Below are 18,267 nucleotides of genomic sequence, written 5' to 3'. Positions count from 1 at the left end.
TGGTCTACTTTTCCTAAACACTGTTCCTCAGAAGCATGTTTTTAAATTCTGTAAAATAGCACAACAATCACACTGTTTTACCTCAGAAGTGTGACAGATTAAATGGGAAGTTATTACTAATCAAGGCAAAATTGTATTTAACTTTCAAAGCAAATATTAACTAGAGGGGTAGTTAATATAGAGAAGTACCTTTCATAGATATATTTTAAGTGTTGATGCTCATTATTAGGCTATAATTAATGTATTAGTAGGGTCAAGTTTTAATAGCCTATTGTCATTATTGGAATAGTATAATAAGGAAAACTTTTACACTGTGCGGTGGTCACCAATTACTTTAAAGTAAATTCCGTATGATCTCTGAATCTTGCTAAATGAAACACTAATCCGTTCAATCTCACTGGGCTCACTTGCCTGTTTTACTTCGCCTCTGTCTCACGCGGCCGTACCATGGGGAAATCTTTGGGTGGAGCCAATGACCTAGTTTTGTCCAATAGCGTTCTGCGAAGGGCAGAGACTAACCTAATTTGAACCAATCGCTGGTAGGCAGTATCCGCGCGTGCCAGGGCCATGTGCTCCCTTCGAGTGCAGGAATCGGTTTTAAGGTAGTAGGGAGATAGATATTTTGTGTCGGCAAAAACACAGACTTTCACAATTTTCACATTTTTAAAATTAAATCAGAGGGTACTGGACATTGCAAAGCAATTCCATTATTGTGTAGGTTTAGGATTGGTTGCAGTTGTGGAGTTTGTGTGTAACCTACAGGACCTGTGATCTTAATCAGATATGTGCATTGGTCCATTCATCTCGTGGTTAATAGTTTAGCTTTATGACTGACATTAAGGTCAACCACGTGTTCCATCCATTGGTTACATTAAAAGTTATGCAGAGGGCGAATTGTTCAAGTCGGTGTGGTTTGGTTACAACTCCCCCTGACTGGTTTGTTTAAGAAGGGGTGGTGCTCATTAATGTATTAATGTAGTTTTGGGCGTTTTCGGAGTTGTAGATCATGAATATTGATCAGCCTCTCCCCCAGCGCCAATCCCCTGTGAGCGCTGATGTCACGAGAGCGGCCCGTGTTCGTTCCAGCTGACTCTTGCGGTGCTCGGTTGCTTCCTTGCTCGTAGCCTACGGAAAGGCAGGGAAAGAAGGTAAACGACAAAAAATAACGAGAGAAAAAGACCGAGGGAGCGAGAACGACTAAGTAGGGAGAGGAAAAACGAGACCTCAACACCTATCCTACTCATGTTGGATATTATTTGACGACGACTTTTTTTTTCCTCCTATCACCCCCCGCCCACACTTATTTTCTCTATTATTGGATTTCTAGGTACCGCTCCATAATCCATTTTACTTCATGGACAACCCTCAGGTTTGTTTGTTTTATTTTTGTCCAGGTCAAGAAGAAAATCAACTCGGTTTGATGCCTATTCTCAATTAAACGGACATCATCAAGCAAGGCATTTTGGCGAAATCTGAGCGCTGACGTGCAACTTTGTTTATCTCATAGATAGAGGCTGGGATAAGTGATTAACTCTTAAAGGGCACATTACATTTGTTAAGGTTATTGAATAAAACATTTTTACCATGAACATATTTTTGAGGACATCATTTTCACTTTTGATTTTCTCATGGAAAGTTGGAAGAGCAATAGCAATAGTTTATTGTTGATATAAAATTATATTTGTCATGTCGAATTGTACTATTCTCTAGCACTTTCTTAATGCATATTTAGATAACCGAATGTTAGCCTTTCGAATGAGGTAAATAACAGTCGGTCTAGCAGTGTGTATTCAGCTGTCCACCTTTTTAATCGTCACGTCACTGTTGTGAACCCGCTGACAGCCAGTCAATCGTTTTGTGGATTAATCGGATAAATTCAGCGCTCATTCCACCGTGGGAATCAACGGCCATCCCAATCATGTCTAGGCCGCTCACACAGCTCCTACCGCCTGACCTCCCGGCTGGAGCGAGCCCACAGTTCGGCACTGGTAACCTTGCGGGCAGTGTCCCGACCGGCGGACACTTGAACTCCATGGCCAGCCTCAAGACTCTCCTACAGCTGCCCATCAAGGTTGACCAGCGAGCGAAAGACTGCTGTGTAATGAAAGGTGAGGTTTGTGTGGTGAGGGCAGGAAGGAAGGGGACAGTATATGCATAACAAATATTAAAATAAGTACGCACACACACACACACAGGGTGGCCTGCAAACTTTGTTTTCATTTCGTTGGCTTGGTTTCATGTTTATAAATATAAAGTATTCTTTAACTTGTATAAAGCATTCATTAACTTGTATTATGCATTACTTATTATGGCAATAGGTTCATATTTTTGTTGTCAGCAACAACACATACACAGCATAGAACATTAGTGTGTTTATCCTTCATTAAGGACATATCTCATGATATTGATGTACACTGAGTGTACAAAACATTAGGAACATATTTTAGTTTCAGCCCCTTTTGCTCTCAGAACAGTCTCAATTCGTTGGGGGCATGGACTCTACAAGGTGACCAAAGCGTTCTATAAGGATGCCGGCCTATGTTGACTCCAATGCTTCCCATAGTTGGCATGATGTCCTTTGGGTGATTGACCATTCTGGATACACACAGGAAACTTTTGAAATGGAAAAACCCAACAGAGTTGCAGTTCTTGACACGCTCAAACCGGTGCACCTGTCACCTACTACCATACCCCGTTCAAAGGTCTTTAATCTTTTGTCTTGCCCATTCACCCTCTGAATGGCACACATACACAATCAATGTCTCAAGGCTTAAAGGCCCTTCATCTATTGTATGGGGCGCAGGTAGCCTAGTGGTAAGAGCGTTGGACCAGTAACCAAAAGGTTGCTAGATCGAATCCCAGAGCTGCCCCTGAACAAGGAAGTTGCCCCTGAACAAGGAAGTTAACCCACTAGGGTTAGGCCATCATTGTAAATAAGAATTTGTTCTTAAGTTAAATAAAAGGTTAAATAATAAATCAAATCTATACTGATTGAAGTGGATTTATCAAGGGATCATAGCTTTCACCTGGATTCACCTGGTCAGTGGAAAGAGCAGGTATTCTAAATGTTTTGTATGCTCAGTGTACACCGAGCTCTCAATCCAACAAACACAGACATTGTAAATACTCAAATATTAACTAAGGGTGGGAGCAGGGAAGGTTGTTAAATGTAATGTCAAAAAAAATAGATGTACCCAAAAGTAGTTATTTATCATGAAGTCCATAAGCAATATCTAGTCATTACTGCTAGAAATGTTAAAAGCTCACCTTTCTGGCAAGTAGTTATAAAATCCTGAGGTGTTCACAGTTTGCAATATGATGTAAATATGAAAAATCATGTATGATTTATTTCCTATTCAACAAAAGTTGAGGTAAGGGTTTGAAATTATTAAAATGCATTCTAAATATAGTAACAAATGATTAATGACTTATTTAATATTTCATATTGCTGTAAAATAAAAATGATCATACTTCGTGACAACAAAATTGGCACCATTTCATATAACTGATGACGGACTTGTTACAACTTCAACCTTAAGCACAAAATGATTTAGTTGCTATGTGACCAAGAGAAAGCGGTCTTGTTTATATTGTTCTAAATTATTTTGTATTTTTTTCATTTTGAGAGCTCCAAGTCCATCCGAGAACATCACAGTGAGATATATATATTTTTCTGCAATCACCTGTTTCATATGCTGTAAGTGGAGCTGCAAGCTTCACAGCCAGAGGAAATCCATCCTTTGTTTAGATAGGGAGCGACACATTTTTCCTGCCTTTGCAAATATGGCGTCAGATTTCACATACTGCATCTCAGATGAGAGCAGCACGTGAAGCAGGACAACCAGAACTTTGAGTCAAATCAAACTTAATTGGTCACATGCGCCAAATACAACCGGTGCAGACTTAACAGTGAAATGCTTAAATTAAAGGACATTCCCAACAGTGCAGAGTAAAAAAAAAGACAAATATTTGCTAAATAAAAAAGGAAATAGTAACACAATTAAAACAATAACGATGCTATATACAAGGAGTACCAGTACCGAGTCAATGTGCAGTAGTACGAGGTAATTGAAGTAATATAGTATGTACAAGTAGGTAGGAGGAAAAGTGACTAATCAATCAGGATATATAATAAACAGAGTAGAAGCAGTGTGTGTGTGTGTGTGTGTGTGTGTGTGTGTGTGTGTGTGTGTGTGTGTGTGTGTGTGTGTGTGTGTGTGTGTGTGTGTGTGTGTGTGTGTGTGTGTGTCGTCAATATGCATGTGTGAGTGTATGTAATGTGTGTGTGTGTGAGTGCAAAACAACTGAGAAATAAATAATAGAGGGATTGAATGTAAATTGTCTGGATAGCCATTTGATTAACTGTTCAGAAGTCTTGTGGCTTGAGGGTAGAAGCTGTCCAGGAGCCTATTGATCAGAGACTTGGTGCTCCAGTACCGCATGCCGTGCTGTAGCAAAGAGAAGAGTCTGACTTGGGTGGCTGGAGTTTTTGACCATTTCTAGGGCCTTCCTCTGACACTGCCTGCATAGCCGTGGGAAGTAGTTGGGGTGGGGCTGGACTAATCTTTTTTGCCTGTGCTGGCACTGCAGACGGCTATATTAGTCTAATAATACAGGACTATTAAATGCCCAGTGCACTACTTTTCTGAAAAATTATTTATTTCAAATATAATTTAGATTTTTCAGGGGGGGGGGTTGCAGCAACCCCCTAATTCCCGCGGCTATGACCGCCTGGTATAGAGGTCCTGGATGGTAGGGAGTTCGGCCCCAGTGATGTACTGGGCCATATGCACTAATCTCTGTAGCGCCGTGTGGTCGGATGCCAAGCAGTTACCTTACCAAGCGTTGATGCAGGCAGTCAAGATGCCCTCAATGGTGCAGCTGTAGAAGTTTTTGAGGATCTGAGGGCCCATGACAAATCCTTTCAGACTCCTGCCGCCTGAGGGGGAAGAGGCATTGTCGTGCCCTCTTCACAACTGTGTTGGTGTGTTTGGACCATGATAGGTTCTTAGTGATGTGGACACAGAGGGACTTGTAGCTCTCGAACCCGCTCTACTACAGCCCCGTCGACAGACTTAATGATGGTGTTGGAGACTTGTACGGCCACACAGTCGTGGGTTATCACGCAGGGAGGTCAGCGTGGCAGATGTGTTGTTGCCTACCCTCACCACCTTGGGGGCAGCCCGTCAGGAAGTCCAGGATCCAGTTGCAGAGGGAGGGTTCAGTCCCAGGATCCTTAGCTTAGTGATGATCTTGAAGGTCACTATGGTGTTGAACACTGAGCTGTAGTCAATGAACAGCATTTTTCCTTTTGTTCAGGTGGGATCGAGCAGTATGAAGTGCAATAGAGATTGTATCATCTGTGGATCTGTTTGGGGTGGTATGCAAATTGGACTGGGTCCAGGGTTTCTGAGATGATGGTGTTGATGTGAGCCATGACCAGTCTTTCAAAGCATTTCATGGCTATGATGTGAGTGTTACGGGGCGGTAGTCATTTAGACAGGTTACCTTAGTGTTCTTAGGCACAGTGACTATGTTGGTTTGCTTGAAGTATGTAGGTATTACAGACTCAGTGTGATGAGGGAAAGGTTGAAAATGTCAGTGAGGACACTTGCCAGCTGGTTAGCGCATGTTCTGAGTACGCGTTCTGGTAATCTGTCTGTCCCTTGTGAATGTTAACCTGTTTAAAGGTCTTATCACATCGGCTATGGAGAGTGTGATCATACAGTCGCCCGGAAAACAACTGGTGCTCTCACGCATGGTTCAGTGTTGCTTTCCTTAAAACAAGAATAGAAGGCATTTAGCTCGTCTGGTAGGCTCATGTCACTGGGCAGCTCTCGGCTGGGTTTCCCTTTTGTAATCCATTAAGACACATCCGATGAGCATCAGAGCCGGTGCTGTAGGATTTGATTTTAGTCCTGTATTGACATTTTGCATGTTTGATGGTTCGTCGGCAGGCATAGCAGGATTTCTTATAAGTGTACGGATTAGTGTCCTTGAAAGCGGCAGCTCTAGCCTTTAGCTCAGTGCGGATGTTTCCTGTAACCCATGGCATATGGTTGGGAAATGTACGTATGACCACTATGGGCACAACGTCATTGATACACTTATTAAGGAAGCCGGTGACTAATGTGGTAAACTACTCAATGCCATTGGAAGAGTCCCAGAATATATTCCAGTCTGTGCAGGCGAAACAGTTCTGTAGCTAGTCCCCTAAAATAAGGAACTTAACGTTTAGGTTAAAGGGATGTCACAACCTTAGTCAGCTGTCTGTACACAAACAACAATCACATTGACTAACAGCCTCCCCCTGGTGGCTATAGAGTTGAACAGCAGCCCTCCACAATTTCCATGGATATCTTTGTGTAAGAGGTGACGCTGACCAAGACTGACAGCTCCTCCAATGGACTCGGGGCACAAAGGACCTACCAGCATCAAGTTCACCATTAGAGCATGCATAGTCGGGGTGCATCACTAATGTTAAGGGATGGAGAAGGGCTTTATTACATGAGATGGAGTCTTGAGTGTTTTTTGCATCCAACATATTTGCTTGCCTGTGGCTTCGATGCATGATGCATTTCTCTTTGAACAGAAACCGTATATTTCTCTCCCTGGTCGGCTTGCTTGCTTTGTTCGACACCCTCATATACACCCACTCGCTGTGCGTATCGCTCCTCTCCTACCTCTTCTGTCCGCCTCTCCATCCTCTCCATCCTCTAGCACATTTACCAAATCCCCCTCATTCACTCCTCTTGCACTTGTCACATCTCCCTCAATCCCCCTTCACTTCTCTCCCTTTCCTCATCCCACCTCTTTTCTTTGCATTGCATATCTCTCTCTGCCTATCCTTTTCTCTCCTCTCTTCCATCACTCCTATTTCCACTCCCCCTTCTTTCTCTTCCTTCTCACCCTCATCTCATCTCCTATATCTCCCCTCATCCACCAATATCGCTCTGTCATCCATCTCTCCTCCTCTTTGAATCTCTTTATAGTCTCCTCTTCCCTTTCCTCTTCCTAATCACCACATCTCCTCTTATATTCATTCCTTCTTTTTCTGTCTCCATCCTCCTCCCTAATTACTCCTCTGTTCCATCTCGCCTCTCTCCTGTCTATTTATGATTTTTGAATTGCTTTTCTCTCCTCTCCTCCCTTTCACCCCTCTCACTCCTCTCATGTCTCCTCTCTTCTCTATCATCTCTCCTGTCTGTCTGGCTTATTTTGCATTCCCTTTTTTTCTCCTCTCTCTTCCCTCTGCATGTCTCTCTCCTCTCTATCTCACTTCCAAAACTGTGTGTGGGCGTGTGTGTGTGCTGACAATAATGCGCTGTGCTGGCCAGTACAGCCCTGGTGTGATCATCACACTATGAATCAGCCCTGTCACCCTTTTCCCCACCTCTTCAACCCTCTATCTGATCTCCTCTGCCTAGCTCTTAGCAGTGTCACACTGATAGTCATCCCCCATTTCGGAGCCCCCTCTCCTTGCTCATTAATGTGATGGCTCTCGCCTCCCCTTATTACCCTCGCTAAGCTGCCAATTCAAGGGAGTGAGGGCTGAGACACGAGACGATGCCACCTCCGCTAATAATGTTAGCGTGTTATCTCACTCCCTCATTATGTTAGCCTAGCATCTCTCTCTTTCCTCATTATGCTAGCTTAGCATCTCACTTCCTCTTCATGATGTCAGAGTAGCATTTCAGTTCACCTTCATGATATTAGCATAGCATCTCACACCCTTACTCAAATTTGTCAGCCAGCCTGTGTGTGGATGGGAAGACTGCTGGCACTGTTGCTGAATCAGCCATGTAATGACGGTTGGTTGCATGCAGAGCTGTTGAAGGCACAATGGCTCCCAGGCAGATTATGTGATGATAAGCGACAGCAGTGATGAACACTGAACAGGCTGTATTTTTGTACTCAATGACCCTCTCTCGCTCTCTCCCCTTTTCCTCCAATTGTTCTCTTTCATTTATTCTCTCTCCATCTCGCTCGCTCTCCTTCTCCATATCCTTTCTATCTCTTTCTCCCCATCTCCCACTAACAGATAAAGACAAACCCCAGGACTCAGACGAGGAATCCATGAGTGGAGGTCCAGGTGGCCGGCCTTCCCAGTCGGCCTTCCTGGGGCCCCATCTGTGGGAGCGCACACTGCCCTGCAGCGACGGGGGCCTCTTCCAGCTTCAGTACATGGACCTGGAGGAGTTCCTGACTGAGAACGGCATGGCCATGCACAACAAAGGTGGCAACGGCTCCAGCGCCAGCGCCCAGGTGCCCTCGCAGAGTTCCCTGCAGTCGGCCGTGCCCAACCAGAGCTCCCAGTGCCCGCCGTCATCCCCTCCGCCGTGTTCTTCTTCATCGTCCTCCTCATCTTCCTCCTCCTCGCTGCTGGGCCTGGACAATGTGCCGCTGCCACCAAACGGACTGCCAGGCATGATGGGAGGGCCCGAGTGCCTACATGGTTAGTAGTAGAGCTCTGCTATCTGAGCCGAGCCCCAACGTTATACATCGGGTTAAGGCCTGTTTTCTTTTTAGCAATAACTAACGTACGAGTAGGGCTCGGGTATTGCTAAATTAATCACTAACGTTTTGAAGCTGAGCCATTTGCTCGTGTTCTGCTGCGCAGTACAGTCATATCTGACTAGGATCTTAACATGGTGTCAGAAGTCCTGAAACCTTGGCAAATACAGTGGGGCAAAAAAGTATTTAGTCAGCCACCAATTGTGCAAGTTCTCCCACTTAAAAAGATGAGAGAGGCCTGTAATTTTAATCATAGGTACACTTCCACTATGTCAGACAAAATTAGAAGAAAAAACCCCAGAAAATCACATTGTAGGATTTTTAATGAATTTATTTGCAAATTATGGTGGAAAATAAGTATTTGGTCAATAACAAAAGTTGATCTCAATACTTTGTTATATACCCTTTGTTGGCAATGACAGAGGTCAAACATTTTCTGTAAATCTTCACAAGGTTTTCACACACTGTTGCTGGTATTTTGGCCCATTCCTCCATGCAGATCTCCTCTAGAGCAGTGATTTTTTTGGGGCTGTTGCTGGGCAACACGGACTTTCAACTCCCTCCAAAGATTTTCTATGGGATTGAGATCTGGAGACTGGCTCTGCCACTCCAGGACCTTGAAATGCTTCTTACGAAGCCACTCCTTCGTTGCCCGGGCGGTGTGTTTGGGATCATTGTCATGCTGAAAGACCCAGCCACGTTTCATCTTCAATGCCCTTGCTGATGGAAGGAGGTTTTCACTCAAAATCTCACGATACATGGCCCCATTCATTCTTTCCTTTACACGGATCAGTCGTCCTGGTCCCTTTGCAGAAAAACAGCACCAAAGCATGATGTATCCACCACCATGCTTCACAGTAGGTATGGTGTTATTTGGATGCAACTCAGAATTCTTTGTCCTCCAAACACGACGAGTTAAGTTTTTACCAAAAAGTTATATTTTGGTTTCATCTGACCATATGACATTCTCCCAATCTTCTTCTGGATCATCCAAATGCTCTCTAGCAAACTTCAGACGGGCCTGGACATGTACTGGCTTAAGCAGGGGGACACGTCTGGCACTGCAGGATTTGAGTCCCTGGCGGCGTAGTGTGTTACTGATGTTAGGCTTTGTTACTTTGGTCCCGGCTCTCTGCAGGTCATTCACTAGGTCTCCCCGTGTGGTTCTGGGATTTTTCCTCACCGTTCTCGTGATCATTTTGACCCCACGGGGTGAGATCTTGCGTGGAGCCCCAGATCGAGGGAGATTATCAGTGGTCTTGTATGTCTTCCATTTCCTAAAATTCGCTCCCACAGTTGATTTCTTCAAACCAAGCTGCTTACCCATTGCAGATTCAGTCTTCCCAGCCTGGTGCAGGTCTACAATTTTGTTTTTGGTGTCCTCTGACAGCTCTTTAGTCTTGGCCATAATGGAGTTTGGAGTGTGACTGTTTGAGGTTGTGGATAGGTGTATTTTATACTGATAACAAGTTCAAACAGGTGGCATTAATACAGGTAAAGAGTGGAGGACAGAGGAGCCTCGTAAAGAAGTTACAGGTCTGTGAGAGCCAGAAATCTTGCTTGTTTGTAGGTGACCAAATACTTATTTTCCACCATAATTTGCAAATAAAATAATAAAAAATCCTACAATGTGATTTTCTGGATTTTTTTCTTCTAATTTTGTCTGTCATAGTTGAAGTGTACCTATGATGAAAATTACAGGCCTCATCTTTTTAAGTGGGAGAACTTGCACAATTGGTGGCTGACTGAATCCGTTTTTGCCCTGTGTGTGTGTGTGTATATATGTATGTATGTATGTATGTATGTATGTATGTATGTATGTATGTATGTATGTATGTATGTATGTATGTATGTATGTATGTATGTATGTATGTATGTATGTATGTATGTATGTATGTATGTATGTATGTATGTATGTATATTTATATATATATATAATATCCCAAAAATATATATTTGTACTTTTACCCCATTTACTCCCCAATTTCACGATATCCAATTGGTAGTTAGTCTTGTCCCATTGCTGCAACTCCCCTATGGAGGCGAAGGTCGAGAGCCATTCTCCCCGACCAGGGAGAGAAATATACTGTTTCTGTTCAAAACTACGCTGCCAAGCTGTACTGCTTCTTGACACACTGCTTCCTTAACCCGGAAGCCAGCCGTATCAATGTGTCCGAGGAAACACCGTCCAGATGGCTACCAAGGTCAGCCTGCAGGTGCCTGGCCCGCCACAAGGAGTCGCTAGAGTCCAATGAGACAAGGAAATCCCGGACGGCCTAACCCAGATTGTGCGCCGCCTCATGGGTCTCCTGACCACAGCCGGCTGTAACGCAGCCTGGGATCGAACCCGGGTCTGTAGTGACGCCTCAAGCACTGTAATGCGGTGCCGTTGACCTCTGTGAGACATGCGGTAGGCCCAGGTTCCATTTCTGTGCCTTGTACCGGTGTGTAGGTGAGGGATTATTTTTCACCATATGTTTGCGTGTTTTGCGTTGGTGTGTGTCTGAGCAATGTCACAAGATCGACAATGTCACAAGATGACTGAAACTGTCATTGCAGTAGTTGCACCTTCCTCAACATGCCCCATGTCGGCATTGGTCGGCGGGGGAAAACACGGCAGTTTGTGAAGCTCCAAGGCAAAAACAAATATTTAGGAGGGCCAATGGAACTGCTTTATGTTTTATTCCAAAGTTCAAACGCCTCACTGTGCATTGATAAATCCCAAAATCCCCCGTCTAGTGCGAAATTGGTGGCTTGATGCTAGCAGAAGATGATCAGGGGACAAAAACAAGCAGAAGCTATATACAAAGGGTAAAAAGACAGGGTATAGTCTCAAACAACTTGTCCAGTAGACGATTCAGGGTCCTTTGTTTTGGCACCTGGTTTTATCGTAATTAACCTCTTAAACTCTGACACCCTCTGGTGGCATTTTCTAATAAACGCATAATATTGTATACTACCACCGTAAAGTGCATTTGGTTTTCAAAACTACAAGCACATGCTTTACAATGTCCATCAGGGTGTACCCTTTTTTCCATGACTAGATCTACTTTGCATACTCTTATGACATCGCCAGCAGTAAGATTTGAGTTTGATTTCCAAAAAGACAAGGACTGTAGCTTTCAAATGACTTGTCCCTTTCTATTTTTCTGACAAAACATTCACACCGGACCGAAACAGATCTGCTGAATCCCTTCTACACAAACAGACTAACTTTACAAAGAACACAATATATAGATGCGTTACAGACCAGGGAATACAGTCAAGAGTGCTTAGAGAAATGATCCAATTCCGGAATCAATCGTAGAAATGTTTAGCACAATACATCATTTGAATGACCCATGGAGAGGAAAGGGTTAAAGAAAGACTCTGCAGTACAGTAAAAAACGAGAGAGCCCAGTTGAGTGTTCTCCTTGCATGTTTTAAAACCTCTCACTCTGTCTCTCCCTCCCCCTTACTCCCTCTCTCACACGCTTGGGCCATGTGCAGGCGTTGTGTCACGTGCCGATGCAGAGAGCAATGGCGCGAGAGAGCAAGGGGAGGGGTTGGAGGGAGCGAGGCATAAAGAGGGAGTAAAGTAGAGAGAGAGAGAGAGAGAGAGAGAGCATAATATTGCATAAGACTAGCCTTCCATAAAGAAGCCGAGAGATTTACGTTGCAGAGATATCCCCACCATGTCGCCATACCATTTTTACACACTGAACATTGTGACATAACATTTCAGAATGACATGTTGTTGACATAAGGACTGAGGGAAAGACTGCTATGAAATGAAAGGTGAGGTTTATTGTTTGTGTGTGGTGGTGGTGGGGGGCTGTTTTAGAAAGCTGTGCCCTCTGTGTTATTTTCTGAAGGAGGGAGGAAGAACGTGAGGCAGAGTGGTTTGTCCTTTGGATACTTATGAAGGAAGGATCTTGTGCATATTTTAAATTGAAGATAGAGGGAGTATGGGGGGGGTGGGGTAGGTGTTGGAGGGGTATTGTAGGGAACTGTCTTTGTGGTGGCTATGTAGTGAGAGGACGGAGGAGCGCATTTTATGTAACACTTCCTAAAGCACATTCCATCTCAGCATTTCTATTTCCTCAACTGTTTTCTAAAAACAAATCGTAATCAAACAATCGTTGCCAACAACCCTGATCAGAATTGTTACCTGGATGTACTTGTATTGCTATTAAGTATACAAAAGAAATATATTATAGGTGTATTTTACAACTTGATGATTGTTCCTCACCGTGAATGTAATCTATGGCCCAGCAGATACTGTTTCATTAAACAGCCACTAAAACCTTCAGTTAACTTTAACTACCACAAGCTAACAATCAATGGAAGTGATGTGAGCGTGTATTTATTTATTTTTAATCACATTTTAAGTAGCATCAAACCAAATATGGAGTTGATGGTTAGCTGAATTTTGTAGTGGCTGTTTAAAGAAAAACAAATCAATGGTTCAGTTATCTTGGCCCATAGATTACTTTCAGGGTGAGCAACCATCTAACATCAAGCTGTAAAATAGTGAACTACTCCTTTGAAGATCAAGCATATTTTACTGAGTGAGGGTAAACTAGAATGACCTTGACCAAAGGTAAAAGATGGCAAGGGGCATAAGAAAGCTTAGAGCTGCATGTAGAAGGTTGTTTACCCAGCAACACTGTTTTTGGATCGGTTTCAACCTTTTGCCCAAAATGGTTGTTATTAAGATTGGGCTTTGGTGCCATCTTATCCTGGATCAGCCAGCTGCCAACTCAACTCCAAAACTGACGGAGTGATGTGGCCTCTGCTTCCACCTGGCGGCTGACCGGTAACACTGCAACCTCCGTGCAGCAACCTGTTTATAAACACGTCATATGTGATGATGCCTTTATACACAGAAATAACTCCTCCTCTATACCTTATTGTTGGCATGCTTGAAGCTTTGACCTTTAACCTTGGCCATGGTGAGAAGTATGTGATCAACCACAAGTTTGTTTTTTGTTGGCCTCTCTCCATATAGGTGGCCAAGTTGGGCCTCCTGACCTCTCGCCCTCCTCCACCACCACCTCTCCCTGTCCCCCCGGGCCGCCAGGGCGCCCGCCGGTCACCAGTAGCACTGCTGACGTCATGGTGAACTTTGATCCGGACCCGGCGGACGTGGCGCTGTCCAGCGTGCCGGGCCAGGAAGCCTTCGACCCCCGAAGGCACCGCTTCTCGGACGAGGAGCTCAAGCCACAGCCCATGATCAAGAAGGCCCGCAAGATGCTGGTGCCAGACGAGCAGAAGGTGCTACATTTCTTACAGTTCTTGTCTTTAAATGTAATTTGCACATAAGAAGCTTAATGGTAGCGTTGACAAAGTGTCATCCTAAAAAGTAGGTCAACTTCCTGCTTAAGTGAATGACAATATGGGCATTCCTCAATGGATGGCACATATTGGGAAGGGGCAAGTCTGTAGGCAGGAGGTCCTCCCCGCTGCGTGTGATGTCATATTGCTGAGTCCACCTTTTAATGCACGTGCAGGTTTTTTTTACAGGCTGAATTCGATGACTTAGAACTAATTACGTAATTGAGGTACATGCGTTCATCTTTCTGGCTCATTGTAGAGCAGAAGAAGTAGTTATACATTCCTGATGGAACTGGCATGTAGATGTGTAACACCATGGTAAGAAGGTAGGACACTGTCATATTGCTGTCTGCAGAGTAGCTAATTGTGATGGAATTATTAGTAAGGCTCTGTACTTTTCAGTCATTTCAACACAAACGTTTATACAAATATTTATATACATGCTTCAAGTGTGCAAATACAATGCTCCGTTGTGACCCCTCTCCCCCTGCCCCCCTCGCCATCACAAAACTGAGCCTTCTTGCCCCCCCCCCACAACACGCCTCTACTTTGTGGTGACTCCTGCAGGACGACAAGTACTGGAGCCGGCGCTACAAGAACAACGAGGCGGCCAAGCGCTCACGTGACGCCCGGCGCCTCAAGGAGAACCAGATCACGGTGCGCGCCGCCTTCCTGGAGCGAGAGAACGCTGCTCTCAGACAGGAAGTGGCCGACATGCGCAAGGAGCTGGGCCGCTGCCGCAACATTCTCAACAAGTTTGAGAGTCGACACGGAGACTTGTGAGGAGGAGGAGGAGGAGGAAGAGGAGGGAGGCGGTGGAGGAGGAGGAGGAGAGAGGGGTATAAGGCAACATTGGCAGCCCTTTATTTGAGGGGGTGCGCGTACGGCCTACGTAGACTTGGCGTAAGCATAGTATGACACCTTGAGTAAGCGTCCATGTTGCGAGTAGCCTGCAGTGTTGCAGTGAGTGCAGCCTCCATTTAGTGATTCTGTGCTATGCTGGTTTCACTTCCCGTGTCTCTTTGACGGGTATTGTCACTTGGACGTCGCAACGTCATTCAGTGTTTTATATCAGGTGCATTGCAGTGTTTTTCCGGGTAATGCGCAGGGCCATACGTGCACCCGTTCAAATGAGGTGTTCAAATCATACAGATCACAAGACAACTAATGTTTTTAAGCTATAGACAAGGAGACAAGCCAGGGGAAGACAGGTGTGTACTTTATTTCTATGACAAAACATGTATATTTTTGAACTGTACTGGGCAGGGAGGGAGACGTGGGCAAACGAGAAAACAGAGGATGAGCTACAGTATAACTAGAAGAGGAAGATTAGGAGAGGTGGTTCAGGACAGAAGAAAGCAAAGAGATTTCAACATAACTGTATATTTTTATATTTGCAAAGATGGACAGTTCAGAGGGGATTTTGGAAGTAATATTTTGTATATTTTATATATGGGTGAGTTTAGTATAGAGATGGGGGCTATTGGTAAATGGATTGGTAAATGATATATTTTGAACTCGTTAAGATAGAGGGGTCAGAGGTCGTAATTGAGAATGTATAATGGTTGTATCCAGGGATAACATGACGGCAAGAGAGGAGAATTATCTTAGTAAATGTTTGTGGACATAGACAGATCGAAGACATTGTATAGTTTTAATTTTGTTCTGTTAGGTTCGTTGAAGCACTTAAAAGGGAATTCTCAAAAATGTTCACTTCATGTTCATCATCGCCAGTACCATTAATATGTGGAAATGGGGCATTTATGTTTTGTAGTAAAAAAAGACAAGTGTTTCCAATGAGTTCATCAATCAATTAGTAGGCAATGCCTACTCGTAATTGGTTAAAATCACATGATGCACACCGATGATGTCATTGGAAATACTTTTCACATATGTTGATGTTGGGGTGGTTCTGGAGATGATGAAAATTGAAAAATGACAAGTTTACTTTTTAAAGGGCAATTCTTCCTCTTTTCAACCGCATTATCGTCATCTCCACCATCAAACCAGTGTTTACATATGTGAGAACATCACGTTCCTATTGTCTGTGCTTAAAAAGATACGAAGTAAGGTCCCCCAAAAAATGCTTCTCTTATGACATCACCTGCAACAAGTTTTTAGCCCAAGGGAGAGTATTTTCTAGCTCCCCGCGTGCCCGCGAATCTCAGTGTTTGAAAATCACAGTTTTTAAAATGTTGAAACTTTTGATGTCATTGGGGAGAACTTTTTAACTTGATTTTTTTTCTACAAAACCTAGAAATGCACCTTTTTCACATACACTACACAGCCAAATATTTCAGCCAAACCCGTTGCTAACTGGTTTATAAAATCTTGCACACAGCCATGCAATCTCCATAGGAAAACATTGGCAGTAAAATGGCCCGTACTGAAGAGCTCAGTGACTTTAAACATGGCACCGTCATAGGACATTCCACCTTTCCAACAAGTCAGTTAAACACATTTCTGCCCTGCTAGAGCTCCCCCGGTCAACTGCAACGGCTGTTATTGTGAAGTGGAAACATCTAGGAGCAACAACAGCTCAGCCGCGAAGTGGTAGGCCACACTAGCTCACAGAACTGGACCACCGAGTGCTGTCCTCGGTTGCAATACTCACTCCCGAGTTCCAAACTGCCTCTGGAAGCAATGTCAGCACAATAACTGTTATTCGGGAGCTTCATAAAATGGGGGTTTCCATGGCCAAGCAGCCTCATACAAGCCTAAGATCAGCATGCGCAATGTCAAGCGTCGGCTGGAGTGGTGTAAAGCTCACCACAATTGGACTCTGGAGCAATGGAAACGCGTTCTCTGGAGTGATGAATCATGCATCACCATTAGTCCGTTGGACGAATCTGGGTTTGGTGGATGCCAGGAGAAAGCTAACTGCCCCAATGCATAGTGCCAACTGTAAAGTTTGGTGGTGGAGAAGGAATAATGGTTTGGGGTTGTTTTTCATGGTTCGGGCTAGGTCCCTTACTTCCAGTGAAGGGAAACTTAACGCTATAGCATACAATGACATTCTAGACAATTCTGTGCTTCCGACTTTGTGGCAACAGTTTGGGGAAGGCCCTTTCCTGTTTCAGCATGACAATGCCCCCATGTACAAAGTGCTCCATACAGAAATGTTTTGTCTAGATCGGTGTGGAAGAACGTGACTGGCCTGCACAGAGCCCTGACCTCAACCCCATTGAACACCTTTGGGATGAATTGGAACGCCGACTGTGAGCCAGGCCTAATCGCCCCAACATCAGTGCCTGACCTCACTAATGCTCTGGTGACTGAATAGAAGCAACATCTAGTGGACAGCCTTCCCAGAAGAGTGGAGGCTGTTATCGCAGCAAAGGAGGGACCGACTCCATATTAATGGCCATGATTTTTGAATGAGATGTTCGACGAGCAGGTGTCCACATACCCTTGGCCATGTTATCTATGTTGACACTGGTATTGTGTTGGAGATAACGAAAGTGAATTTGAAAAGTGGTGGAGTTGCCCTTTAAATTGTTATCTTCTCTTTGATTCCTTTCTGGAATTAAATCGTTTTAATTGTGGCACAGAGAGAGAGAGAGAGAGAGAGAGAGTGAGAGAGAGAGAGAGAGAGTGAGAGAGAGAGAATAAATGGAAATGCTACAGTCAGTGATCAATCGCGAGGACAGCTGCAGCCACATAGATATTTGTGAATAAATATTTCTCAAATGTGTTGCCAGGTATTCATGTCGATGGGTGAATATGTTCGGCACAGACGCACACCGCAAACAGACATGTCAAGCCACACAGTCAAATAAGCTGGACCAGTGACTACATATGCATTTTTACATGAAATGACATGCATGCACGTACTCACACACACGCTCTCAAATGATCTCGCACACACTTATTTGGCCCTGATATAGCAAGCTGGACCTTGAAACGCAGGGCCATGTGTGATAGCACACAACACTTCATCACTTTCTAAAGCCTCTCTCTCTCTCTCTCTCTCTCTCTCTCTCTCTCTCTCTCTCTCTCTCTCTCTCTCTCTCTCTCTCTCTCTCCAATTTTGAATTGTGAATTGTGAAGCCGATTTAAACTGGTTTGGAATCGATGGCCCAGGTTAAGTTGGCAGGGTTTAGCATGAACCTGAGCATGCCGACCGTTAACACACCTCACGTTTGATTACAATTCTATTATTAGTGCGGACTCTATATGGTGCTCATCCTGATCCTCCATCTGAACACACACACACCTCAACATAGTAACTGAACTACCTATACCTTTTTATTTTCTTGGTTTGTTCTTTATTTTGCGTATCGTGTTGTAAGAGGAAATCATATATGTAGATTGACACACAGAGGAGTATGTCTACACCTTTCCTGAACAACTTTACCCAGTGAAACAATACACCCTAATGTACCATACACATGTACAATTAAATACGAAAACTGATCTCTCACTAGATATGTGTGT

At 44.1% G+C, this 18,267-nt stretch overlaps 1 protein-coding gene across 1 annotated transcript; it reads left to right on the top strand.

Annotated features, from left to right (window-relative positions):
- The first annotated feature begins 293 nt into the window (after positions 1–293).
- On the top strand, positions 294–16,290 carry LOC124043599 (hepatic leukemia factor-like). The gene is made up of 4 exons (XM_046362358.1): positions 294–2,108; positions 8,042–8,455; positions 13,505–13,770; positions 14,398–16,290. Exons 1-4 carry the CDS (start codon positions 1,919–1,921, stop codon positions 14,611–14,613), a joined length of 1,086 nt encoding a protein of 361 aa, XP_046218314.1. The 5' UTR covers positions 294–1,918; the 3' UTR covers positions 14,614–16,290.
- The last annotated feature ends 1,977 nt before the right edge of the window (positions 16,291–18,267 follow it).

Source organism: Oncorhynchus gorbuscha, linkage group LG09, assembly GCF_021184085.1.
Source record: "Oncorhynchus gorbuscha isolate QuinsamMale2020 ecotype Even-year linkage group LG09, OgorEven_v1.0, whole genome shotgun sequence".
NCBI classification, from domain to species: Eukaryota; Metazoa; Chordata; class Actinopteri; order Salmoniformes; family Salmonidae; genus Oncorhynchus; species Oncorhynchus gorbuscha.
This window is presented reverse-complemented; position numbering and strand designations above follow the sequence as displayed.